General features: G+C 41.2%; 1 protein-coding gene across 1 annotated transcript in view; it reads right to left on the bottom strand.

Moving 5' to 3' along the window:
* Positions 1–27,718, bottom strand: part of SORCS3 (sortilin related VPS10 domain containing receptor 3) — a 268,680-nt gene that overhangs the window by 54,596 nt on the left and 186,366 nt on the right. The window contains exons 6-11 of the mRNA XM_058841941.1: positions 23,243–23,307; positions 17,000–17,118; positions 4,648–4,737; positions 2,591–2,770; positions 639–785; positions 86–188 (exon numbers count right to left, since the gene is read on the bottom strand). Coding sequence (XP_058697924.1) covers positions 86–188; positions 639–785; positions 2,591–2,770; positions 4,648–4,737; positions 17,000–17,118; positions 23,243–23,307 — 704 coding nt within the window. The remainder of the gene's footprint in view (positions 1–85; positions 189–638; positions 786–2,590; positions 2,771–4,647; positions 4,738–16,999; positions 17,119–23,242; positions 23,308–27,718) is intronic.

Raw genomic sequence — 27,718 nt, 5'->3', positions numbered from 1 at the left:
GTTTTATATCAATGGGGAATACCTCATATACTCTCAGGCTCCCAGGGAGGTATGGGTGAGTGGTGAGAAGCATTTATGTTCTTACCTGTTGCCACCAGCAGCCCAGGAGCCGTGTCTTTGCTGGAAATGCTCCCTGAAGTATACGGATTCTCTGAGAGTTGCAGGCGCAAGTGCAGCGAGCAAAAGGGCTGTTGACAGAAAACAAAGGCAGAAGCTTTAATATTCAGCAAGTTAAATATCAGAGGAACCCTTGGTGACTGCACACAGATGCTCTGATCCTTCTGAAAATGACCCCTCTGCTCTTAGCACACATAGGTCATATGTTCCTTTGATGGATAAGCAGGAACTCTGCACTACAAACAAGCATGTCAGCATGTCTGCCCTTGTTTTGACAACAATCTTAAAGCACTTTCCCCAGAAACTTTCTTATTCTGACTTTAATTCTATTAAACACATCAAGAAAGATGGTCCAAATTTTCCCTTAAAATCTGCAAAGCTATAGACAAAGAAATTTACTGAATTCATTTAACGCACATAAGGTCAAGACAAAAAACCCAGGAAGAGCTTTGTTAACCTAGTGACTACAATAAGCAGCTCTGAAGGAGTCAATTGTGCCTTAGAAAAGATCTGCCACTCACCAGCTGGCAAAGTACAGGATCCCCTCTTAGATCAGTGTCTGGTGCCTGTAGCAAACGCCAGTCTCTGCCCTTGTTGTAGGTAATGAAAGTCTTGATCTGGTCATCTACCTTCCTGTTAGCCAGGAATATGCCTTTGATCCCTGCTACCTAGGAAAAAGGGAGAGAGGTGAAAAAAATACATCGGAAGAACAGGCCAAAAGCAATGTCCATCTGAGCACTCTCAGGAGTGGAAGGTCTCTGTAAATGCAATAAAGGCATCTCAATCTAATCTTAGAACACCAAATGGCACTAAAGGTTTATCTTGGTGATGGTTGCAAAGATGAAAGGTCTTGTGTGCTTTCTCTCTTTGGAAGAAAAAGACAACGATGGCCACAGAGCAAATCCCTGGGAAACAGCCTACTTTAGGATTTCATTGAGTTCTTGCAGATAGGTTGATGATGGGCTTGAAGGTACAGCATGCACCAGGTCTTACTTGAGCTCTGTGAGCTTGAGCATGGGGTCTGCCCCACTGCCTCCACAGATTGTCAAAACAAGGGAAAACAGAAGATCACATCAGAAGCAGTGTGGGATCCTTTTGTGTACCAGAAAAAAAAAAAAAATCAGCACAAAAGATGTGAATCCTGAGCATGATGTAACACTAATGTTTGAAAACTTGATTTCTTCAGTTTCCTTCCACATCCAAATTCTGACAAATCAAGCCAGTTGTTTCAAATATTATGACTTTTGTCAGCAGAACCCCTTCCAGCAGAATATGGTCCTGTCAAAACATCCCCAAGATTTCATGTTGAGTCTGGTCTCTGTTGCACAGCTGTGAAAGTGAGACAGGAAGAAGAAATTTGCTGCAAATCTGCAACTTCCTGGGAACTGTCAGGATGCAAATCCTCCTACTCTGAAGCTCCTGGAGTGATATTACTCTTTAAATGACTGTAAAAATCTATCCACATTTAATAATGAAAAGCCTGTGATATACCACTGGGGAGTAAACAGGCTTGCCCAGGAATGAGACAATGCATGTTAATTTTTGCTGGTTGATCACAGCAAAGAACTATACTTTTTCAGAGACAGGAAGATATACTTCACCAGGTGAAAAAAAAACCCATAAACCCTGTCCTTCATACAAATCAATGTGCTATTTGTGAATTTTCCCTTATTGACCTCAACAACCTGGATTTTTATAAACAAATTGATTATATTGTTAAATGAGCATTGTTCTGGCTGAAATAAAAAAAAAAAAAAGTATATTCCTAACTTCTGCATGCAGCTGCAAGAACATTTCACCATGTAACAGTAGAAATCAACTTGCAGCCATTTCTATTAGTATTACTGATTAGTTTGTTGATTAGTGCTGCTGGCAAAGCACTGAGCCCTGGATCTCAGCAGATCTTCCATCCAACAAGTAATGACACACCAAAACCAGAATGCTCTGAAGAAACCAGGAACTGGAACTGCTCTGAATGCACTGCTGTTGGCCAAGGCTGACAGGCCTGGATGAAGCATGAGAGTGTTTGTTTGGGGTAGAATTTCTTCATCTGTCATCTCTGGGCAAGGGGCACCTACAAATTTTTGGTTATAGTTCACAAACTGTTCAGTGCTCTTGCAGGTGCAGTCCAGATTCCCTGCCTGTGAGCAGGTGTCTCTAGATACCCAAGGGGAAAAAAAAGGTGTATTTAGTCTTTCTATGGATATCCACATTAGGATGAGAAGGAAACTGGTTTTCCCTTTTGGAAATGACACATTGCTAACCAGTCATTGACTTGAACCCAACCAGGCGTTGCACCTATAGCAGAATAACTGCAGCTATTCCCACATGAGTCAGCTCAGCAACAAATCCAGGAAATGCCTCAGGGCTTACCCCAAAACAAATTAAAATCCTAGGAGGTTGGTAAGAGATTTACACTTGCTCAAACTAGCAGGCTGTTGCTGCTCTTTGTAGGGCGACCTTTACTACATACCTCATAAAGGTCAATGACGATATTCCCCTCGAGCCCTCGGCTGCTCTTGACGTTTTCCAAGGCCAGGGTGAAGTAGACCCCTCGGGTGTCCGAGATGTACAGGTTATAGGTATCATTCTGGTTCCACTCTTGAACAGCTGCAAAGACCTGATTCTCATCTGTGCTGATAATATGCATGTCCTGTTAAAAGAAGACAAAAGGCCTGTTACTGAGGATCTCTGTATTTCTTTGCCCTTCGGGACATGTAGTAATTACCATGAATTATGAAAGAATGGAGATGGAGCATGAATTATAGGTATGTTTAACAACTTTCTGTTAGAGCAAGCCAATAAATTATCAGCATTGTGACTTTTCTGCATTTCACTTTTAAAATAATCACCAGCTGGGCGAAAGGTTTTTGCTTTCTTCATTTTTGGTACCTTCAAGGAATTTCATCCAGTTTCATTTTTTATTTATAAATTTGGAAGTCAGTTTTATTACTCATGGAAGATTCACAGCCTTGCAGCCTGGAGTCTTCATAGTCACTAAGCATCATATGGCACCAGGCTAAAAGCAGTGATAATTTTCATTCATGAAATAATGGGCTTGTGCTTCCAACTGGCAAGGGATGGTTTCAAAAAACCTTGGGAGTTCGCATATATTTGAAGGTGAAGTATAGGTATCAGTTTGAGCTACTGCTGATAGTGATTTTTAATAACACATTTTCCTATTGAGAGTTTATCTGAGCTCAACTATCCCACGATATATGGGCTGTCAAACCCACCCACTCACCTTCATTGGATTTCTGCTGCTGACCAAGATACAAAAAGTCTAGCAAGGGTTTCCCCATTTAGTTTTAATATCAAAGAGATGTGACAGCGCATTTTCTCGGTACTATTTTAAAACAGGTTCATGGAAATTACTTTCAGGGTGATGATGAGTATAGAAGCACTTCATCCTTGCTACCATAGTTGAACAAACTGACACAGGTTCAGCTAGAAGCCAAATAACTGTGGTTATATGAGACTCCATTTATCTATTTGTATCTATTTAAACTTTCTATAGAGTGCCAAGAGGCCTTGATTAATTCCTTGCACTGTTTCTGAATCAAGAAATCATAATTCTGGAAGTCTCCCAAAGGATGGAGTGACCTGATTTCAGGAAAAAATATCTGGAGGAAAATCAGTTCAATATCCTCATCCTGCCTAGGAGGCATCTTAATCTTTTGTGTGAGGTATCTAGATGAAAAGCTGGGATTGATTAAACGGGGCTATTTCTAATAGACCTAACATATCCTATCAGCATGAGATGGGGAGAAAAAACATTTGAGGGCCTAATTCTGTCCCAGTGAGTACAGTCAGTGGGAGATTTGCCATTTCCCTCAATGAAGGAAGACTAAATCAGGAAGTTTGTTCTTGCCCAGTAGCTATAATTCCTTAAAGATTAAGGAGGTATTATACCTATTCCAACAGTGTGAAAATAAAGCAAAATGCCCAACGACTTCAATCTGTTTTTACCAGTTGCAGGGGAAATATTGCATTACCCTGGTGCCAACCTCACATACGTACAACTCCAGCAGAGTTCATTAATCTGCACATGACAGATAGTTATTACTGTACAGCAAAAATATTCTAGTGACTAAGGGCAGCATAAACAAGACTCCTTTACGTGGCTCAAAGACTTTTCCATGACACCTAGCCTTAAAGTACTTCTGATTTTCAAATTACAAAAGTACCCTTGATTTTATAGGATGCACCAATTCTGCATCAGGGCCACCAACAAATCTGTATTTTAACAGATCATTTTCCTAGTCTTGGTGGTAACAATGTTTTTGATACAAAGATACCATCTGCCTTCTTAGCCACCTCAGGAACTACTGGCTCATGCTTGGCTGCTGTCAACCAACACCCCCAGGTCCTTTTCCACTAAGCCACTTTCCAGCCATTCTGTCCCCAGCCTGTAGCACTGTGTGGTGTAGCTGTGATCCAAGTGAAGGACCTGGCACTCCTCCTTATGGAACCTCACATATTTGGCTTCCCAAGATATTACATGTCTATGTTCACAAATGGGGGACTCACCTTAGGAAGGGAGTATTTGGGTAATTTAATCTGTGCAAAAGGCTCCCGTCTGTATGACACATAGTAAGTTGCTCTTCCACCAGTTGTCACCTGTGGAAATACCAAAGAAAATGAGTGATGACCATTCTGAGACATTCTGTGATGACATCTCTAGACTTTCCTTCAGGTATCTTTTCTATGACAGGCACAGCTGTCCTTAAAGGCATCTGGGTAACTCCAAAGAAATCACAAACTTGACAGGGATAGAGATTTATTCATTTAAGTTGTGCTATTGAACTTTCAATTTTGCCTCTTATGATTCAAATCCAGTGTGATTTTACCATCTCAGGGAAAAAAAGTGCTGAGTGGGAGGAAAAGAAGGATCTGGTTTCATCACATGGTCCAGCTCAATTACCTTGGGCAAGTAACTTAAAGTCTCTGTGCTTCTGTTCTTCCCATGTAAGCAGGAGATAATCCCTCTTTCCTCTGCTGCTTCTCAGCCTTGTCTGCACTGTAAGTCCCTTGAGGCCAGGATTGTCTTCCAACAACCTTTTACAGCGACTAACAGCAGAGATCCACACTAGCACCATGTAAATGCACTCTTGGAAAGCTGGAGCTAAGCTCTTAGATGCCCTTTGTCACTCGGTTTGAAACTGGTTTCTCTGAAATGAAACACTCTGAAAATGAATGTGCGTGGGGGGAACTGTAGCGACAGACAGACACCTAAATTTGCAGTTTTATGGACTGAATGAACTAAAGCCTATGCAAAAACGCCATGCATCAATGAGCTCTAGCACAGATAATTTGTAAAATATGGGATCTAAAACCTGTCAAGAGTCACTTACTCTTGCTGTAGGTGTTCTTTCTGGCACTATCTCAGACCTGGCTAAAACAAGGCTTACATCAGTGAATTTCCTACATTCTGCTGGTTTGGCAGTCTTGCAGGTCTTAAGATAAAACAATGCACAAAGCACTTGTCTACTGTATGGAATATCACTTGTTGGCTTCTTAAGTTTCCAATAAAGCTAAGAGAAAAGTCCTAGATTCCCTCCTAGATATACTTCCTTTATCTGACAGTGATATTTGAGAATGAGCTTACATAGAATATTGCTACAGCATCAATTGTATTCTCAGCAATGATATCACCTCTAGATAGCAGCTTTCTTCCCAGGAGAAGCTGTCATTCAAAGGACACGCTATTATTGGTCATGGAATTTGATATCTAATCAACTCAAGGCTTTTCCAGTGACAGTTTGAAAAACTGGAAAGAAAGGAAGTTTTAGACATAGGACCAGCTTCTACACTAAGACTTTCCCTTCAGATTTTTTCCCATTTTTATTTGTAATGTCATCATAACTGTACTTAGCACCCTCAAGAGAAAAAAAAAAAAATAGCCACTATTATAGCACACATGGAATAAGGTCATAAGAATGACCTATATCACAGCAAATAAACTCTCTACAGATAACATGTAGCTAAAGCCAAGGGTAAACACAAACATGAAAATCTAAAGCAACTGGTCTACCGACCAAGAACAAGCCAGTAGGAGAGACAGACAGAAAAGAAAACAGCGGTCACTGCACTCTCAATTCATGGAAAGTGCATCATGGACTGGCACAGCAGTGAGCATTTCAGGGTCCTGCTCTGAGCTGTGAGGATCACAGAATCACACAATGGTCTGGGTTGGGACCTTAAAGATCATCCAGTTCTTGTATCTAATCTAACTCTACTCTTTTTCAGTTCAAAGCCATTCCTCCTTGTCCTGACACTCCATGCTCTTGTCCAAAGTCCCTCTCCAGCTCTCTTAAAGCCACTTTAGGTACTGGAAGGTGCCCTAATGTCTCTCCACATCCTTCTCTTATGCAGGATGAATAAGGTCAGTGAGTGCTACTTCTGAAAGATATACTTCCCACCAAATACTTCCACATCAAAATAAAATTTTCACAGGAGAGAACAGACTGTGCAGTTGATTTATACTGAGTCCAGCTCAAAGGCAAAAATTCATGTTTGCAGTTATTTTATCTCTCTCAGCTCTACAAGCATTGCTCAAAGGATGCCACACTTCAAGGTCATATTGTCTAAATAGCACAGGGAATATGTAAATATCCCCTCTTCTCTTTTAATATTTATTGCCTCCATTGGAAAACCCCAATTTTCAATTCTCACATGAACTGAACATGTTCAGTGACTAACTTGGTAGGGACCCTGTGTTAATATATGAATATTTACATACTTTTTAAATGCTGTGATGACCAGTTAAGATTGGGAATAGTCCAGCAATCTTCCAGTTAATCCAATGAATACAGAATGGCAAAAATATCAAGGGGTGGTCAAACTCTACTTTCTGTGCCACAACAGGATCTACCACAAGTCTGCCACACTCAAAAGGTTTTACACCAGCTTTTTGTCTTTAGCCCACTGAAAACTGGTACCTGGAGGGGGTTTGTTTGTATTTATTGTTTGTCTGTTTTCTAAATGCAGAAAATTAGGATTAAAACACTGTTAAAGTTTAGTATACAACAGTTAAACTCTCACTAAGGCTTCCACCTGAACTAGGTCACCTTGACAAGGGTTTAGAAATAGAAATCTTTGAGGTTTGTGGTCTTCCTGAGCCAGTTAATATGAAACCACCCACAAGTCTGTTGGCAGGAGTTATGTAAGCTTTTCCCAGCCAGGATCTCATCTTTGTATGATTTACATGCACAGTTATAACAGTTCCAAAAAAATGATCAAGCCTCCAATAAAGTTTTGGCAAGCACCATAGTACAGAATGAATTTTGGAAGGCCCAACTCAATTTATTTTGATGAACTTTTCCTTTTCCTATGAGCAAATGCTCCAACACTGTAAATCCTAGAGATTATGGCAGCATTTTGCCCTCCAATGCCTCCTTTTAGTTCACATTTGATGAATGCCACCCAATTATTTGCTGTGAGCTCATCTGTCATGCTCAGTACAGAATTAGCTGGGTTTGTCTTTTTCTTCCTCCATCGCTAATGACTGGATCATTAATCTGTTTTTCTGGATTTCTACATTATGTGTTTAATTGGGCTCCTGGCCAGTGGAAATGATTCCTATAGACAAATGTGTTTGTCATTAAACACATCTGTCTTACCTAACTTGTGTTCCTTCTTCCTCCCTCCACTCATGAGCTACTCCTTTTCTTTAACATTTCCACATTCAAGTCACAAGTCTCATCTTACTTATATCAGCTGGCACGTAAGAAGAGAAACATGAGAAATTTCTCTTTGAAATCCCTGAGAGTCTGGATATGTTGGCTCATTTCCCCTCCTGACCCATAATGAGACAGAGTGCATCAAACATAGAAGAAAACAAATATGTTCACAAGACTGCAGAAAATTACATAAAATTTGTCATGGAATCTACTGATCTCCATAATTCCTGTGACATGTCTAGGAATGCACAAAGCCATTTCTGATGTTTATGATTGAATATGATTATTTAAGAGCAAGCTTTGTGGCTTTGCTTTTTTTTTTTTTTTTTCAGATTGAAGTTCATCTGAGGCAAAAACACCTGTGCTATCTAAAAGAGTTCGGAAGGCAAGTAGAATGAGTTAAGAGGTCCCAGAATACAAAGAAGTCTTAGATGATGTGAGGAACTGTAGATCACTGTGTATCAGGCTTCTTTATCATCTTCCTGGCTGGCTGATGCTGGGACTCATGATTTCCAGTGTAAGGCAGATATTGATGGAACACACATGAAATTACTAAATCTCAGAAATGCCCCTGGGCTAAGGGGGACCCCATCTGCCGCCTGATGCTCAAAGAACTTGCAGGAAAGTGAGCAAAAAGCTCACAAAACCAAATTTTACATTTCTTGTTGATAGTAAGTTCCTAATAGCATATAGTTGAGGTTATTTTCGATGAACACCTCACTCATTTTCCAAGGTGATTGCTCTGCTTGTAGAGTTCCCCTCCTCACAGTAACATCAAATGAGCTGGAGGACTCAAAAGTTCAGAAACACTCTATCAGTGTTGTAGCAGCATCCTGGATCTATGTTCTCAAACTCCATAGGGAGCCCTGGCATCCCTCCTCATTGCTTTAAATTTAGGTTCCATTTCTTCTTGTGAGCATAAAATTGCCCAAATTAAATAGTGGATTAAAGCACAGAAGAGTCATGAAAGTTCAGCAGGCAGGCTGCTCCACTGACACCCTTACCAAGGGATTTTGGGGTTCTTCAGAGACAGCCCTGCCTAGGCCTTGCACAGCTTTGTGAGTATGAGGATTGAAAAGTTGTGGCTCCTCTCCCAAGCCTAACCACAATTCCAGTCACAAGAGGTTCAGAAGATGAGGAAGAACATGAACCTAATGTAATGTTCTTCCCTCTTGATTACTCACCAGGAGTAATCAAGGAAAAAGCAATCTTCCATATATTTCTGTGTAGTGAGGTTCTCCACTGCCCCAGCATATAGCCCATCATGATAGGTACCATCCAGTCTGAATTATCTCTCTGTGGTTTTCATTACTATCATGCCTTCTGCAGGGTCACTGAACAATATGCAGTTACCTGAGTGTGGAGTTTCTGTGCATGAAAAACCCTAAAGTTGCCTGGTAAATTCAGCAGCCTTGGAAAACATGACAGTCTTTACAGCATCAACCCCGCAGTGAAAATTTGCTATGACAAAGGAGCATTTATTATACTGGCCCAGTCCCTGTTCAGCTCCCTCTCTCCTCAGCACAAAGATGACACAGCTAAAGCACAGAGTAATCTTGAGTGAAAGTATTTCATTTGTTTTAAAAGCAAATCCTGCAGAAAATGTGCAGTTACACCAAAACACAAGCCCCATCAGAGCTGCAGGTGCACATTACCCACACAGAAGTCAACTTATGAGAAGAGCATAATTGTACACATTAAATCTTCTTTTGATTTCAGAGGAAACATATGAGTTTGCCAAGGCAATACTTTACATCTTCAGCTGATCAATCAGACAACGTGAGGGGAGGGGAGAGGGTGATGAAAGAAAGCACAGCACAAAAAGCCCTAGAAAGAAAATCAATAAAAAATTAAATAAAAAAATGAAAATGTTAATAATTTTTTTATCAAGAGATGTTTAGGCTCAAGTTCCAAATGTGATATTTGGCACAGAAAAGATGAAACTGTGCTAGAAAAGGATGAAAAGCACCCAGCAGTGAATAGGAAAGTAGCTAACTACTTACTGCCTGTTCTGCTTTAAGAAGAGCTTTTAACTAGCACGTGGGATGCATTTTCTTTCATCTGTATGGATTAATTTCCCCTACTGGAGTGCTGTCCAGCATTTTAAATAGGAGTGAGAGCAGATCAGCTGTAGCAGGCATTATTCACCAGTAAAACAGGTGTAATCGTGTTCATCATTTAAACGTCTTCATCCTATTAGTTTCATAATAAGCTTTTAATGATTCCTTCAATAAAAGACTCAAAGACCAACCCCTACAAGCTGGAGAGTGCTCCATTGTCCCACCAAACTGTTTTCTCTACCATCGATCGCAAAGATAAAAATCAATCGTAGCTAAGCAGGGTGAAGTTAAAAATAAATTGCATAGATTGATTTCTGTTAAGACCTTTGGCTCCTAGTTAATGGAGGAAAAAATGGAGGAAAGAAATTTATATTTGAACATGGTGTATTTAGTTTCTGTGAAAATAAAGAGAAGGCTCTATACTGGGAAATGAAAATTTTATTTCTCCCCTCTATCCTGTTTCACTGCTGAGAAGTCTCACATTAATAAAAAAAATTAAAAAAAACCCCAAAACACATACCAAAAAAACCCAAAAAACAAAACAAAACAAAAAAATTAAAAAACCAAAACCAAAACAACAAAACTACTTCTTTATTCCTGAGGAAATTTTCCACTTATTTAAGTTTTTAAATTGATAACTTGATAACAGAGGAATCCCTATGAATTAGCACAAACTCAGCTGTGGCTGCTGGTTGAAGTCTATTCACCTGATAAATGACTTCAATTCAGCAAATATGCTCATTTAGCCTATTCTTAAATACTCAATAAACTTGAAGCATACACTCATGTCCTACTAAACATTAAGCACTTTCAAGTGTTCCTAAACAAGCATAGTTACAACCGGTAATAATATTAAACTACTTCTCTGCGCTGGGCTTAGATATATGTAGCTTCTAGAATCAGGAAATTTTTCCCCCTCTATAACGCCTCAAAGAGAAATGTCCCCCCCACTTGAATTCTAATATCATAAATAATAAGTATTTTTCTTTCTGCTGAGGCTGGGGAAAAATGGTTATTATAAATATAATCACCCTGATAAATCCAGATTTTGATTTAGATTAAAAAAAAAAAGTCTATAAATGCCATTTTGCAACAAATTACTTCAGCTGAAATTTTTGGACACACTCTGATGAGACACCAGGTGTCCAAAACAGGAAATATTATCCACAGGTTTTGTAAGAAGTTCTCAGTGATTGTGGGTGAATACTGACATCTGCATATGTTTTAAGGAAACTTTTCTGATGCAAAAGAAGACTGAAATGGTTCAATAGATTTTGGCAGAAGTGTTTGCTCCTCTGAGCCAGAGGAGTTATTCAGATGTGCACTGTAAGACTCCCACTCAGCTGCACCACACAACAACCTCTGGAGAAATTCTGTGTTTGCTCCTCACTTGGGCCAGTAAGCAGGCTGAGATGCTGCCCTCCTGTGCAACTCCCTGAATTAGGCAAAAGTCTTCCAAGTTCAAAATTACTTCAGAAGGTGAAGAGCCAGATAAAAGATCAGTATCACAGATGAGCATTTTCACTTAAACCTTTCCCTTTCCATAGATAATTCCTTCAAAAACTGCTGCTGCTTCTACACTGCTGCAACCACCATCCCCTGCTCCTAAATGACAACACCACAGACCCCATCACATTCAGGAGGATTATAAACCAAGACTCTGTCTCTCTTCCCAGCTGCCTTCACACTCTTCCTTCATCACATCAACCTCAAAACAAAGGGCCACAAAGAGAGCAACTTAGCTTTTTGATCATGGGATCATCATATGTCCCAGAACAATCTGAAGGAATATGGACTCAAGAGAAAGATATGCAGCTCCTAGGGTTCCCAGGAGACCAAATTACAAATGAAATGGCATAGAAAGAAGACAAGAAAGCTTCCCAGAAGGAGTAGAAGCAGAAGCCAATGACAGACAAGACACTCTTGAGTTTCAGCCTGCAGCTAAAGACCTTGATAAATTATGCTATGGGATGAAAAGGGGAAGTGGTACCCATGTTTGCACTCTTTAAAGGCCTTGGAAAGTGATAAGGTACTGCCTGTCAGCATGTCTCTCTGATTAGTGGTGCAAAGCACCTCCCTTTTAAAGTGGAAATGGACTGGGATCTGAAGCAAAAAGCCAATCCTTTTCAATCAAAGATTGCAGGGAGTATTCCTTGTCCTTATGAGATCACCAAAGAGAGATCTGAGAGGGTTCATCTCCAAAGGCACTTGCTGGGCCTGTATCACCCCAAACTCAAACCAGGTATCAGCTGCTAGGTCTGAGGAGTCTTCTATACCCAGTGGTGTTGTCACTGCTATGGAAAGCACTGAATGTCTGAGCTACAATTCAGATCAACTTCAGCTCCTCTCTGCTGGGATAGCAGAGTCTGCAGCATCCTGGGGAAAAATAAAGACATAAAAAACAACCAAGACAGGTATTGATCATCCATCCACACACCTCTGCACTGACTTACAGCCAGCTCAAATCAAAAAGGCCAAAGTAACCCTGAGGGTGTCCAAGTGCTGACAGAGACAAAAGCATAGGAGAGGAATGAGGACAGCGATAACTGCATGCCAGACTAGACTGGTTTGAGCTCTGGGGGGAAAGCCACACGCAGAAGGGTTTACACAGCACAGCAAGATGAATAGGGGGATGGAAACATATTTATGAGACCTAGATCTACAGCTGGGGAAAAAAGAAGAAGAAACAATTTTGCGAGACAAAGTCCTTCCTCAAGTCCCTTAGGATCTTGTGAATATGCCCAAAATCTTATCTGTCCCTTTTGTGACTCTATCTGTTCCAGCTCATAAAAAAATACTGTCTCCCTGTAAATTTTGTCCCACTGACATCCTTAGGTCACCAGCACTACAGCAGTACAGTGCCAGAAGTTGTCATGTCACACATTCTGAAGAGTTCCATCACTGTTTCAGTCCATCTCCTGATACCCAGGCTTCTGTGTGAAGACACACTGCTCACTGGGGTCAGCACTGGGAATGTCATCCCTCTCCACCAGCAGCCAGGCTCATCCAAGGTGGGAGTCCAGCCACCCAGAAGAACCACTGAGCCCCTGCACCTGAGATGCTTGCACATAACCTTTGTGCAACCAGGAACAGCACCTTTAACTTAGCAATACTTAGCTCTCTGTAGCAGCTGTAGGTCTGCCCACAAGAATGCTGCTCTCTGCAAAAAGCACTGTCCCAGAGCAAAGCTGATTCCCAGGGAATGCACTGCCCTATCCACGCCCCTCAGGACTCCTCAGACCCCCACAAACAAGCAATGCTATACAGGGACTGCTGTGGCCCAGACTCTCCTCACTGCCTGAAATAAGTGGTGACATTTGCTCATGCTCTCCTTCATTTTCAGTTGAAAATATTGATCTGTTGACAAGGAAACACACTGATCATTCCCGATCTTCTCTTTAAAGAACAAAGTAGCATTGATATTATTTGTTTATTTATAGGAAAATAAAAAGGTTTTCTCCAAGCAATACTGTCTCAGTCAATAATAGAATTTCCTGAAAAATAATTGCCATTTTCATTAAAGCCTATTTAATCTTCAACACTTTTCATCAACCTGAACAATTCCATTAGAAACCCTGATACAAGATTTGCTTGAAAAATACCTTTCCCAGAACTCCCTCTGTAATTTATTTTTAAACATATAAATTCTCCAAAGTATAAGTAGTCCAGACTCATACCAAAAGACTATCTCTGATCCCTGTGTCTTATAGTGTAGGCTTTGCAGATGAGAATACTATAGCAGCTTAGGTAATTGTCAGGAAATGACATCTTTTAGGCATTTGCAGGTTGTGTTTGCACCTAAGTTTGGGAAGTGATACTGTTCCAGTAACAAGTATTCACTGGAGCACGGCTGTGTAATTGAACACCACATAAATGGCAAAGTTGATCATCAAATTAGCTCCCTTTTGCTATAGTACATAAGTCCAGGCATATTACAAAGTTTTCTCTCAAATCCAATGACCTCTTTTGCAAGTTATATGAACTTTAAGTATTAATCATGAAAGAAGATTATGATATGGTTACACCAGAGCAATGCTGTGAACTGAATGAATTTATACATGCAAGAGACGGTAAGATTTTCTCCTAATGCATCAATGTGTGCAAAACTATCCAATCCAATCATAGTGACATGCTAGGCATCCTTAAATAACTACTGATCAATCAAACAGAAAATTAGTCAATAAATTCAGAATGATCACCTACTGTTTTATACATAATAATTCTTCCTACTCTCTCTTAGTAGCTAGTTCTTTCCTCCACATTACCTTTTACATCTTTTCTCGTGGGCTATCTTATTTATCTCTTTTGCTTGGTAACCAGTGCCAGTCTCTTCAAACTCTCTTCAACAGATAAAATTTTCAAGCATAAGATCATTCTCATTTTCTTTCTTTATACTGTAATTCTGAAAGATCCTTTCAGAAGTGCTGCACAACAGGAATCATTGATTTGTAATGGCATTATAATATCTTCTGTGCTCTTCTTTCCCCTATCCATTAGAGATCACAGGATCACGTTTGCAGGTACACAAGTTAATGCTCCCCACAAATCTTACAGTACAGGCCTGTTCATCAACTTGGTTAGAACAGATATTCACTAGTAAATAACTGTACGCAGATAATCTAAGACATTGACATCCATAGCTGGAATTCATCTTCCCTAATTTTAGCTGTCAAAAATTTCAGGATTTTCACTAAGCTTTACTTAGGTTCCTTCGAATATTAATGAGAAAGGCGTACTCAAAGACAGACCTATCTCATGTTGAAACAGGTGAAATAAGAGATAAATTGCCCCTGAAGGTTTTGATCTCTCTAACTTTAGAGGAGCACTGACTACAGATATAGACTAAAAATCTACTGATTTAATGACAAAAGTTAAAAGGAACAAGTTCCTCTCTCCACTCCAATACATTAATTCAGATTTGTTCCAAAACACACATATCAGAACTCATGCACCAATCCTTTATGCAGGTATTACTCACAAGGTTCTTAACATTTAATTTGATATTTATTTATTCATCTCTGTCAAATATTTAAAATTCTAAAGACCTGGCTCTTACACTTCTGTCCAAGATTATCCAGACTGAAAAATATGCGTGAGACATTGCAAGCAGTCAATCTGACACATCCCATAACAGGCAGCAACACCACACAGTTTGTGAGACTAATACATCCAGGACATATCAGCACTCCTACATGTGTACCAAGCAAACACTGCACAGTCCATTGGCCATGTCCTGGACACGGTGGATTTAACACACTCTCAGCTCAGAGTGTGCTGGGAATCTGAAGTGCCCGTGTGTCACTCGAGCTCTGCATGGACTCAATCCCTGCCCAGTGTCTGCAGCAACTTACAGCAGGCTGCTGGACAGGCAGAAACCCTGTCAGTGTGATACAAAACACAGGGAATGGAGAGACTCCTGCCCAAAGCAGCAGCAATGTTCTGTGTGTATATTTAACAGCTTTTTAAAGTGTGGGGATGTGATTTTCAATTCAAACACCCATTAAGCTATAATAAAACCTTGCTAAGAATAGTCAAGGCACTTGAGTATTATACATACATGCATGTGTTTGTACACACACACACACACACACATCTTTTAACTTGAAGCTTTTAGCAGCTTATAGCCTGAGATGCTCACTGCTGATGAGGAACCCACACATCAGGCCCATGCCCTCACTGTGAGATCAAGATTCTATACAGAGAGGCCTTGTTTTAACACAGATGAGAGCTGTGGAGTGAGAAATGTCTGTAAGGCCTCATGCTTAAAGAACTGGATGTTCCACAACACCCTTAGCCACAGATATAAACCACCACATTAAGAGAGTCTCTCTAAAATACTCCTTGGAGAGCAGAGCATTTATTGATTGGAAAGCCATTGCTTTTAGTCAAATCATGATTTACTAAATTTTGAAAACTGAATTCAGTGTTTTCTAGCAACGGATCTCCTCTGAGGCCAGAGGAAGCAGTAGCAGACTGGGTTTCATGGGGGATTGAGGGGAGCTGTGGCTCCCATTGCAGTAGGTCATCTCCAGAGCAGCAGACTCCTACTTTCAGAAGAAGTCTGCCAATGTTACTCAAATGCATGCAGTCTTCATACTGCAGTCCTCCCAGGCAATAGGAATCCAGTCCTCCACTTAATCCCAGCACAGATTTATCAGTCTTCCCTTTTATAAGAATGTCTGACAATAAACACAGCAAAACTTTCTCATAATTTGGATACAGTCAAGAAAAATGCTCACTTAAGGAAATAAAATAGAAGCTTAATGTAACACAGCCTTATTCGAAAAGGGAAGCATCTGTCTTTTTTATACCACCTGAATCCAATCTTCATCTCACTTTGTTCCTCTTGTTTCAGCATTGGAGACAAGCAGTTAACATCACCATGTCTGTAATCTCTGTCTCCTGAGCTTCCTGTCTCAGGAATCTGGGATTACATTAATCTGGAATCACCGCAGCCTGGCTCTCAGTTTTCAACCAAATGGCACATCTTCAGGAAGTGTTCTTCCAGACTGTACTACTCATTCTCAGGCTTCCACAGACACGGAATTTAGAGAGATGGCCCTGTTCCATGCAGCCCATGTATTCTCAAAAAATCTCAAAACCACGTAGTTTCTCATTCGATTTCTGACACTTTCTCCTCATCTCTGAAATCATCACCAAATGACAAATTTACAGCCATCTTTCACTTTGAAGTTGCCCTGTAACACCTTTTCTCAATTTTTCTGCTATTTTACCTCCTACTAGAAATTTTGGTTTACTCTATTAGCTTTACTTGACTGTCAAATCAGCATAAACCTTTCCAGTTGTTAAAATAATCATTCACACCTTTCCTTTGTTCTTCTCTGTTCTCCCCAATTTATTTGTAGTTCCTTTGTATTTTACAATTAGCCAAACAAATAGGAAGTTGTGAAATCCATGGACCCTTAATGAACTAACTTTAAAAATATATAAGATTCAAGACAAGTGATGAGCAGAGAGTTCAGGTGCTCTATCCCAGACTGCAGAGCCAACGGGATCGACTCCCAGCTCTTAAGAACTGCAGTCCCATGTGCTTATCCTAAGAATAAGCCTCCTCCCTTGCACAGAAAAAATACCTTGTGCAGGCAGAATTCACATCCCATTCGTACGAAGCCAACGTACCTGGATGAAGATGTATTCATCCTGAACAACAAGGGAGCTGACATCGATGGAGCGAGAAAAGGGCCCGCTCCTTTTGGTCTCGGAGCACTCCTGGATCCGACAGGTCAAATAGTGGGTGTCTGCAACAGGAGAATATGGACACGTCAGAAATGCCCAGGTAGCAGCTACTTGTCTGTAAACACCACCAGCAGCTCAAAAGAAGGTTTTATCTCCAGCTAGATAAAAACAAAATTTGTTTCATAATCTGTCTCCAGCCTTTGACACTGTGACTGCTCTCTGAGGTTAGGAATTCACCACACTTTGACATTTGCCATTCCCTCCTCTGTTGTGCAGACATCCTTCAGGAGACTGAAGTTCAAATCATAAATGGAGGGTACAAACCATAAAGCATCAGAAAGCTGTTGCAGAGACCATATAGAGCAGAAGCCACCCAGGTATAATCCACCAATTCCTATACCCTTCTGGAAATCATACCCTTTCTTCCCTATGAAACACTCTAGCCTTGTTAGCTGGTTTTAATTGTGGTAGTAAAACACAAAAAGAAAAAACAAAAAAAAAAAGCCCAAATCAACGCTATTAACTTATTTTTCTGTGAAAATCACAAGCATCTCCCAAAATCAAGTCTTTATAGCAAATGCAGGCTAGGAATGAAAATGCCACAGCCAGGAAATAGCATGAGTAGCTGAAGATTCCTAACAGTAGTTATATGCACTGCAAGAAGCATCAAATGCTTCCGTCTAGAGACAAAATGTGAAGACACATCTAATCACACTGAAGGGATTTTGTCAGGCCTTGGAATTGCTTGAGAGGAGGAACAGGACTGGGAGAAGAACATGAAGTCAACAGAAGGAAAAAGCAGATACACAGAAAGTTAGAACAAGAAGAGACGTGCTCACCTCCAGCAAGTTGAGAGGGGTTATAGGGGATTAAGCTTTATTTCACTCAGGCTAAGAAAAGGCCTCATGAAACAGAACAATGAAGGCACTGTGTTTCTGGATGTGTGTAATCTAAATATGCCATCTCTGCTCTTCAACTGCTCTTCTGAAAACTGCAAATTAGGAAGAAAATGAAAATACTACTAAGATGACAGCTGGAGTGATAAAAGGGTCATATCTTTTGCACTGTGACGCTTTTACAGGCTTCCTAGATTCAAATGCTTCTTTGCTGTTCTACAAAGGGTGAGGACAGACCAATGAAGTAAATAGCAAGTTTATAAGGGCTGGGGTGAGCCTGGTGCAGTGATTTTAGTTCACAACAGAACACTCTGACATGGACCTTGTCAAACTGAGCCCAAAATGATAAAAGAGAAGTTTAAAAAGACAGGCACTAGCCCAGCAAAGCTGCTTACAGGATTCTCCATCACAAAAAAACTGCCTTGTCCTTGATCTGTGTCCTTCCAGTGACAGCAAAATGTGGGGCAGTGGAAAGCTCGGGGGGGCACAATTGAAATCCCCTGAGATTCAGCCAGCTGCCTTCAAACAAGATTCACAGACTGATAGCTTCCTCTTTTATAGCCTTGTCCCAGCAACATCCTTAAAACTGTAAAAAGAATGCAAGTCAGAGGCATTAATAATTAGACTAATAATTTGTAAAATATTTTGTCTAAAAAAGTCACAAACTACAGCCAAGCTTTAATCTAATAAAGGTCTGTGCCCAACCACCCAGTGACTGAAGGCTGCAGACCTGCTTCTGGGTTGATGCACCAGGGATTCCAGGTTAATAAGGGCTGAGTCAGAGCAGCCACACAGGTCTGGTGCAGTAATGAAATCGTAATCCTACTGAGGATGCTAAAGAAGCAGAAAATGTTGCTGGTGCCAACTCAGAGTACTGGGCAGTGATTAAAGTGTATGGTGAAAAGCACCTGACCTAGAGACGGTGCCAATAACCAGAGTATCAGAGCTGTGCTTTCTCCCAGCATAAAATTCCAGCAGCGGCAGCAGAGAGAGGGGTGAGACTTTCAGGTGGCACAAATTAAAGTTCTTCATCAACTGACGTACACACACTTGGCCCAGGGCTGCTATTTAGCTCCTCAATGTGGAACCTAAGACAACCTTGCAATGGATAAAAGCAACTGCTCAGAAAACAAGTGGGTCTTATGTGCTGCCATGCTATCCAAAGAGATCAACAGCAGTGACTTGCTCTTTGAGGTAGCTCTAAAATTAGGCAGAACAAGGAGGAGAGGTCAGGAGTTGTATTTTTAGAAGCTCATTCCCTCCAGTACGCTCTCCCACACAGTAGCCTGGATATTCATATCCTTCCAAAAAGGGGGTAATTTGCTGCTGTTGAGTGACAGAATGGGAAGAGGAATAAAAACCTGTCACAAATAAATGCAGATAAATCACGAGTGTTGACATGACAACGAGCTTCCTGTCTATTGGGAAATGTGTCATTTTGAGTGTGTTACACCAGCAATCAAATATACTCAAAGAATGGCACCAGATTAATATTCACAAGGAGATGGTGGTGGAGAAGGGCGGTAGCTTACTACCCATTTTCCATTTAGTCTCGTTTTATTTACTTTCACATATTTTACAATACAGGCCTATAAAAAAACAAACAAAAAACAAACACAGACACAAATAAAATATCTTTAAACCTGTTTGCTTTAGGATACCAGATAAAGTTAAGTCTTGCTTTGTTCCTGCTTCCCCAAAGAAAATAAAAAATATTTCCCTTTAAAATACATTTAAAAAACAGGTAAAAAATATAGCAGCATCCAGTTCAGGTCCCATTTGTGTGCAACTCAAAGCAAGAAACAATCTCAAGTCCCTGCTCAAGCTTCTTAAAGGGTGCCATTCACAGAGCACATCTTCTCACCTAGAAAGTACAGGATCTCTCAACAAAAGTCTATTTAGAGAGAAGAGGCCAGCCTAACTTCCAAGCTATTATCTCCCTCTCCTCCAGAATGAGGTAATTTTGCACCCCACTTTTGGACAGCCATAAGGTAAAAGGGGATTCACCCAGAGGGGCAGGTGACATGAGACTGAGCCATGCCTCCAAAGCCTTGCTTACCTTTCACTGGGAGGTGTACTGCCTAAGGGAAGTTGTTTTTATCTGGCCATTACTAATGATTTATATATTATCCTATCCAGCACCAGAATTAAAGCGTTTGGGTGTTTTGGTTTTCAGGGTTCTTTTAGCAGGTTGCATTTTTTGTTACTTTCGGGAGTTTTATGATGTTCCACTGCAAAAGGAGTTGAGAAGAGCTCCCTACTTCCCAGGCAGCCTTAAAAACTCCTCACGCTTACAAGCAAGTCCAGCCACTTTCTCATCTCATCTGTGAATGTTGCAATATGGACATCAAGCAGCCTGGAGGGCTTGCTGCCGCTCAAATCCCAGCATCCATGCCTCCGCACAAACCCTTCCCACCTCACTCAGGATTAGGGAATGGCTTTCACAGATGTACAGCCATTTTCCAGTTGAGGAGCTTGAGCCGCCTCCTCATTGCTATTTAACACAGTCTTCCATCTTGAGATTCTGGAGTGTATTTTTACCCTTTTTGAAGTGACAAAACGGAAACAATTTCTTGAAATTGGAAAGGACAAACTGGTGAAATAAGCCAAGCTACCAAGTCTCATCTTTTCCTGCCAGTCATGCCAGCTTTGGCAGGAAGCAGGAGCACAAGAGGCTCTCCCCAAAAATGTGGGTCCCTGAAGGGAGCCAGTGAAAGAGTCAAAGCTGTTGTGTCACTGTGCTGAAGGCTGCAAAGGGCCAACCTGTGTGCAGGTGACACAGGACAGCAAGTCCTGCTCCTTCCTGGCAGCATTAATAAGGCAGCCGAAAGCAGGGATGGCTGGCCAGCATGGCTAACAGGGAAAAGAGCAGCTAATAGGGACAAGTTGCATTGGCATATTGGCTCACCTTAAATCAGGTCCTGGCGTCAGCAAGATTTAAAATCCTAACATCGTGAAGGTTTCCATGGGAAGGAGAAAAAACTCACTGGCCTCAATCATATTTTTCCCCCCAAAGAAAAAAGATGTGTAGACTCTGCAGGAATTAGTTACTCTGTTTTATCTTTCTGGCTAGCTTTTCTCTCTCTCTTCTTCCTATAATTCAAATCCTGTTTATTGCACTGTATCTGTGAGTGGGGTGAAGATTAGCTCACTGAACATCAGAAAGTTCAATATATTCTTCCCAGGAATGCTGGTGGGTGCTTGTGTCAGTGTGATCATAATAGTTCCCTTGCATCCAGCCCTGTCCTTGCTGCTGCCTACTACACCCTGGCATAAGGCACAATGCCCAAGGCTCCTATATGTTTTTACAATTTAAAAATGCAAGCCTCGATTATTATTCTGCTACAATGACTCTGCCAAGATGTCGAAAAAATGTGAAAAACTTCATCTGCTACAAAAGATGGGAACAGCTTGAGATAAGATAGGCACTGGAATTATCAGCATCTTGCAGTATTTAAGGAGACTAGACACAGGGGCAGATGGGTTTTTCAGAGACACAACCATTTTTAATGGACAGACAAAACCATGTGGCATGATGTCTTGAAGGACAGACACCAGAGAGGTGAACAGGACTGCCAGCTCCCAGATCCATAAGCTCATTGATACCCCTGTCTCATTTATGGATGAATGAGACTCCAGCATGCCCCACCACCTGTTCACAGCTCCAGAGCACCTTTTAGGCTCCAGTGTCTGAACTGGTATTAGATAGGTTCTTGAGTCCCATTACTGCTAAAAGAAAAAAACACTGCTCTTTTGTGCTGGGCTGGGCTGGGAGTCATTTTGTAGACGCCAGCAGGGCCAGCACGGCCTGACAGATGTGGGATGGAGACTGCAGGGGGACTTTGCTGACACTACTGGCCAAGCCTGACTTCCAGTGAAACCCTCAACACCATCAGCTGCCAATTTCAAAATGCTGAATTTATACATTAAAACAAGAACAAAGAGCAAACCCCTGAGCAAACAAGACCTAAAGGAAGAAAGTTGTCTTTAAACTGAGGATACATCTTTCAAACATTTACATCCTTGACATATCCAATATTCAAATAGCTGCGTGAGCAAGTTTAAACTTAGTTTGAAAACAGACTCCATCAGCAGTTTGTTTGCTTGCTTGCTTGGGTTTTTTAATTTGCTTTTGACCACTTCTCCCATCATACCTGCGACAGTACACACAGCAGCAAAGGCGCTGAAGATGCCTCCCTACCTTGTCCACCTACCTGTTGGCCCATTTTGCTTTTTCCATATATTCAACAAACAGCTGTCACTCCTGAGCTTTTATTGCCTGGTTATTTATTCAGCTGCCATCACTAAATAGCAGTGGGAGGCCAATGAGTGATACTAGAATATCCACAACCTCAGAGAAGCCATCCTGATAGACAGGAGCTTGTTCACACATCTGGCCTACGCAGCATTTGACTCAAACAGAGAAAAGTTTGCAATCAACAAAAATGAGGCTTTTCTCCCAGAAGTCCTCTAACTCCTCAATTCTATGCTGTTTTTCTATACTGTCCCAGCACCAAAATGAGACACTTGTCCCATTGCTCCTGTTTCCTCACACTGGAGTAAAGTTCCACACAAGGAGAAGATGCATTACTATGCTGCAGTTCCTGTGAGAAATATCTAAAACACTGGAGAGAGTAAGTCAACTTCTAATACCATTATCTTTGCTGGAGATTGACTACATAGAAATCCATTACACTGCAAATGAGACTAGATTCATTTCAGTGAGGGGTTAAGAATTTTTTTTTTTTCCTATTTCCTGCTTCAGATACAGGCATCTTTTCAAGGCCTGTAATGTTTTGGTATGGAACACCTTTTCATATATTATGAGCAAAACTAAAAAATACTTTCACTACAAGACAAAGAGGCATAGGGACATTCTGGCTAGAGGGTGAGTCTGACTGCAGGTAATTTCTCAAATTCTCAGGTACCACCTAGCTGTTTTGAGCACCTCTGGAAATGCACAGAGGTTCCATGGTGCCGTGCTGGAAGACCAGTTCTTTATGATTGATATAAACCATATGATACTGAAGCAGCTAAATAGGGAACAGAATAGATGGCTTCTTAGCCCAGCAGACTGTGCTTCTGTCCACCCTCTCCACATTCACAAGGCCTGTGGCCCATGACTTTCCCCTACGGGCTCAGGATAAGAACATCACATCAAACCCTACGACCCACATCTCCCCTACCAATTAAAATGGAAATGGGGAGGTAAAATGGGTAAAGTGAATTCTCATTCCCACTCCACTCTTGGCTCAAAGCCCAACTTTTAGCATTGGCTGCAGGCACTCACGTCCATCAGCTGTCCGTGCTTCCATGTGCACAAGGTCAGGCTCTTTATCCAAACCAGTCACTGACCTGGGAGAGGAGAAAGAGAGAGACAGAGAAAGAAGACAGTCAGTTAGCTGAAAGGCTGCAGTCAGACAGAGATGGTAAAGGAAAGCAAAACCAGTTTATACCTACCTTGGGACACCTGGTATATAGGTCTCCACCTTTTAACAACTTGTCTCCTTTGTATTTCCACATAGACCATGCTCAGGGACCCTACACCAATCTTCCCAGGCATGGGAGAGTGATCCTGCCTGTCCCTTGTCTGTAATATCAGGACTACTATAACTTTTCTTGTGGTGGCAAAGAAAGCTGGTCCCAAGACCCAGTAAAATCAGAGTTCTGTTTTAATGCTGAAGGATAAACAAGGGCACAGCAGCCTCATGCTTTCAGAAAGCAAATTAAAAGGAGGTTTTATTTGGCTGATTAGAGACATGAAAGACTAAGTTTCCTGATTTGCCCCCGGTTTGCTGGGAAATCTTGCTATTCTTTACCTCCTTCTCCCCATCTTCAAAAGAAAAACAGTACTGCACATACGGTGAATTTCTGATTTTAAAAAGGTGAGAAAGTATTCATTATTCACACCATGACCCCATGCCATCCATGGTCCTTGACAATTACAAAAAGAGGCACAAGGAGTTTCTTTAATCTCACTAGCTGGAACTCAAGCACCCTAAGTCAAATCTTCCCGTGCATTGTTATTTATTCCCTAAAAACATTTTTCAAAGCACATTAAAAAGATACTTTTCCTCCTGGAAGAGGGAAAGTCAAGCCCAGAACAGAAATGTTATTATTAGTGTCCTGGCTGATAAGAATCACTAAGAGATGAACACTCAGTCCTAGCAATGGCTGGCAGGGGAAAAAAAATCCATAGATGTCCACGTGATTTATGGTGCTGCTTCTCCTGAGTTAACCAAAGAGTTAGATTAAAAAGGGACAATGACAAAAATCAGTTTCTAATTTGGTGGGAGTTGAATTTGATACAGTAGATTGTAAATAATAGATTCCCTCTGAGCCAGCCAACATTCAGAATTCCCTAATGTTCTGAAAACATTTTTATCACATTCTTTTGCCGTTTTCATCCTTGGGGCATCAACAGCAGAAACATTAAAAATAATAATAATAAAAAATACAGATGCTCTGATACATTTTTGTGAATCCCACAAAAAATACAGCAGGTGAAGCAATGACAAACATATAAATGTGCTGGAGTTCAGCTAAGATCAGCCAGTGCTGCAAATGTCAAAACAACTACATTATGACCCACTGTGTAGGTAACTGAGACTGGCACTGCTTGTTAACGAGAGCACCACATCGATAGCGAGTCCATTCACAACACTCTGAATTGTGGCCAAAAGATACCAACACAACAAAATAAAGCAGCACAGGCAGAGCTTTCATCATTCCACTCACAGTGAGAAACAGTCTGCTCCTTAATCGCTACCATCAGTTTCAGGGTGATCCCACAAGGAAGAAAGTGCTGTCTGTCATTGGTAAGGATGCCAGAATGAGCCTGAGTTAGTGTGATCACACAGTTATTGGGATCAAATCTTCCCAATATATGGACAAAGTTAAAAGCGACAGCAGGATTCACAGAATTTCCTTTAAATATCAGTGAAAAACATTAAAAACATTGCAGCATGCTGCAGTATTAGTCCCCAGTGTATACAGAAAGCAATCTTCCCAGTCCATAGCAGAAGTTTTCTGCCTTTTTCAAATGAGTAGCATGTTGTAGTTAAGGCCTGGTGATCTGAAGATATCGGGATGTAACGGAAAGCTAGTAACCCACCCCTCTCTGTTAGGATAGTAAAGTCTTCTGCAATTAGCCAATAGCACCTAGGTGTGACATATGTAGATGGGAGTAACACAGTGAACCCAGGTTATAAAATGTTAAGTTTCCCTGCAATAAATCACCATTTTCGCCATCCATCACATTGATGCAGTGGGATATGGAACGAACAGCTGGGGATAGCTGCCGTGCTGGCTCCAGCCAGGGTACCAGCCTTGCTTGAACCCCAACAGTAGCACTAACTGCTGTAATTTCAGTCATTCAGTAACCATCACCCTTGGCTATGACATGCCAGTAGAGCCAGATGTACATGCTTACCATCATGTCTATTTATCACAACTTAATGAAATGGAGTGGTAATTCCAGCTCTTTGAGGTAAAGGTTGGGAACACTTCAGGGACTTGCCCTGCGGTCCTTCGCAAAAGGTTTCCTACTTAAATTCAGCCTTAAATGCACTCTCCTGGTATCCATCCTTCTGGAAGCCAGACACCAGACTCCTGCTCAGTCATTTGCTGTGTCCTGACACCACAATGTCAGATGGCTTCACCCAGGCCCCTGACATCCTCTGGGTCCTTCCCCTCCAGATGGAGATGGCACTGTATCTCCCTCTGCAGCAATGGGGAAGACTGTTCCTGGCCCAGGTAATAAGAGACATCAGTCTGCCACAGTACTATTCATTTTTAAAGGGACTGTAATTAGAAGAACCTAAGTATATCCTAACAAAATCCAGAATACTCATTACCATTGTGCATTTGCATACACAAGCTCTGTGGATCTACTCATAATGCCTTTCAAGTGTGCACCAGGGAATGAGAGGGATCTCCTGAAACATGTCATTCTAGCTTGAAATTCCTTTCCAGTGACATCTACTTGTTCCCTTAATTAGTTTTGACAAGCCAAATGGTTCTTTTCAGAATAACAATGATGACAAAAAAGGACTAGCACACAGCACATCCCTAGTACTCCTCTGTTCACCAAATAGTGCACTGCAAGTTGAAAAGCTCACCAAGTGTTCTGCAACCCAAAAGCTGCTCTATCTGCAGGCATCTAAACCTGAAAAGTGATGCACTGGTCATCCTTCTTTCACTCAAACCAAGTTACTCCCTTATACCAATGACTGATTGCAAAACAGATCCCCAGTCAATGCTGTTTCTTCATGCCTCACCTCACATCTGTTCCCACTGGCAAGGAACAGAGTTTTGCTTTGACTTGGCAGAAATTGCTCTGACTCTTGAATTCAGGTATTTTTAGTAAATGGTCTCTCATCATTTGTCTGGAGGAGCTTTACATGAGGAATGCAAAAAAGTCAGCAGTGGAAAGAGCAAGATGTAAATGCAGACCTGAAGCTGCAAAAACACACACAGACTTTAAAGCTATTTCTTTATCCCTTTATCCTGTTGTAATTCTCTAGCCTTGAGAACTCACTACAACAACCTCCCAGGTCTGGCAATACAGGAGCAGCAACAAAACAAGAAGAGACACTTTCACAGCCTTGTATTTTCTTACACGTTATCCTTCTGAACAACATTTGGAGGATGAACTGCTCAATATTCTTTAAGCAACTACAGCATGCCAGCATCCCCTGACTTATACAACCAAGTGTAACCCACAGAGTGGGGTGGCTGGGAAAGGCTTTCATGGTGCTGTAGCTAACAACCCTGTCCAGAGGCTTACAAAGACATGAGTATTTAACACTAAGGTGAGCCTGAGGTCCTGACCCGTGGTCACATAGCTCTGTGCATATCAACTCCAGACAGCAAAATTTAAACCAAGGTTCACAAAATGCACCCGTGTGTGCTGCTGTCTTGGATGGCTGTAGGGAGTAAAAAAAGACACCCTCACTGTGAGGAACTGAGCTAAATCAACACCCTCCACCATCCCTATTCATTAATCACCCCTTGCATGAGAAAATGCTGAGAGGATGCAGGCAGTAGTGACAGGAAAGGTCAGTTTTTTCCTGCTGACACGTTCCCCAACTGCTGCAAAAGCAGTTTTCAAAATGTGGAGCCTGCAGCCAGAATTGCAGCAGGCACAGGATAATTTTCCAATTAAGAATTGAATTCCATTAAAACGAAGAATCATTACCTTTTTTTTTTTTTTTTTTTTATCTTCTGCTGCTACTTTTCCTTTATGTTTTCGTGGTAGCTCTTGATTTTCACAATATCTTTCCTCCCTTCTTTTCAGAAGAGAATTGTGTGCTCTTGAAAGTTGAAGGATGGACATGATCCTGGAAAGATCCTTATCTCTATCCTGAGGGAAGAGCACTGTGCATGGATGCACATTTACTAGGCCACTCTGCTAATATTTCATCTCTGACTGGGAGGGAGAGCAAGCGAGAAGGGCAAGGAAAACACAGTATTCTGCATTTTAACTGTTCCTGAAATATTTCCCTGTAAGGTGCTGTACACTTCAAATTAAAAAATACCAACACATGCAAAGAAAGGAAAAATAAAACCAGAAACTCTTCAGGTTACCTGCCTACTGCACACCCCAGTTCACTTTCTCTACCAACTCTAATGCCTTTCCATGGAATAAATTTTTGCGTTTTTTTCTACCCATTCTGCAGACACCAGGTATTTAAAGGTGAAAAGGAGCATTGATACATGGCTCCTCTAGCCTCTTAAATGAAAACAGCTGAGCAATTCCAACTGC

The sequence above is a fragment of the Poecile atricapillus genome, chromosome 6 (genome assembly GCF_030490865.1).
Source record: "Poecile atricapillus isolate bPoeAtr1 chromosome 6, bPoeAtr1.hap1, whole genome shotgun sequence".
Taxonomy (NCBI): Eukaryota; Metazoa; Chordata; class Aves; order Passeriformes; family Paridae; genus Poecile; species Poecile atricapillus.
This window is presented reverse-complemented; position numbering and strand designations above follow the sequence as displayed.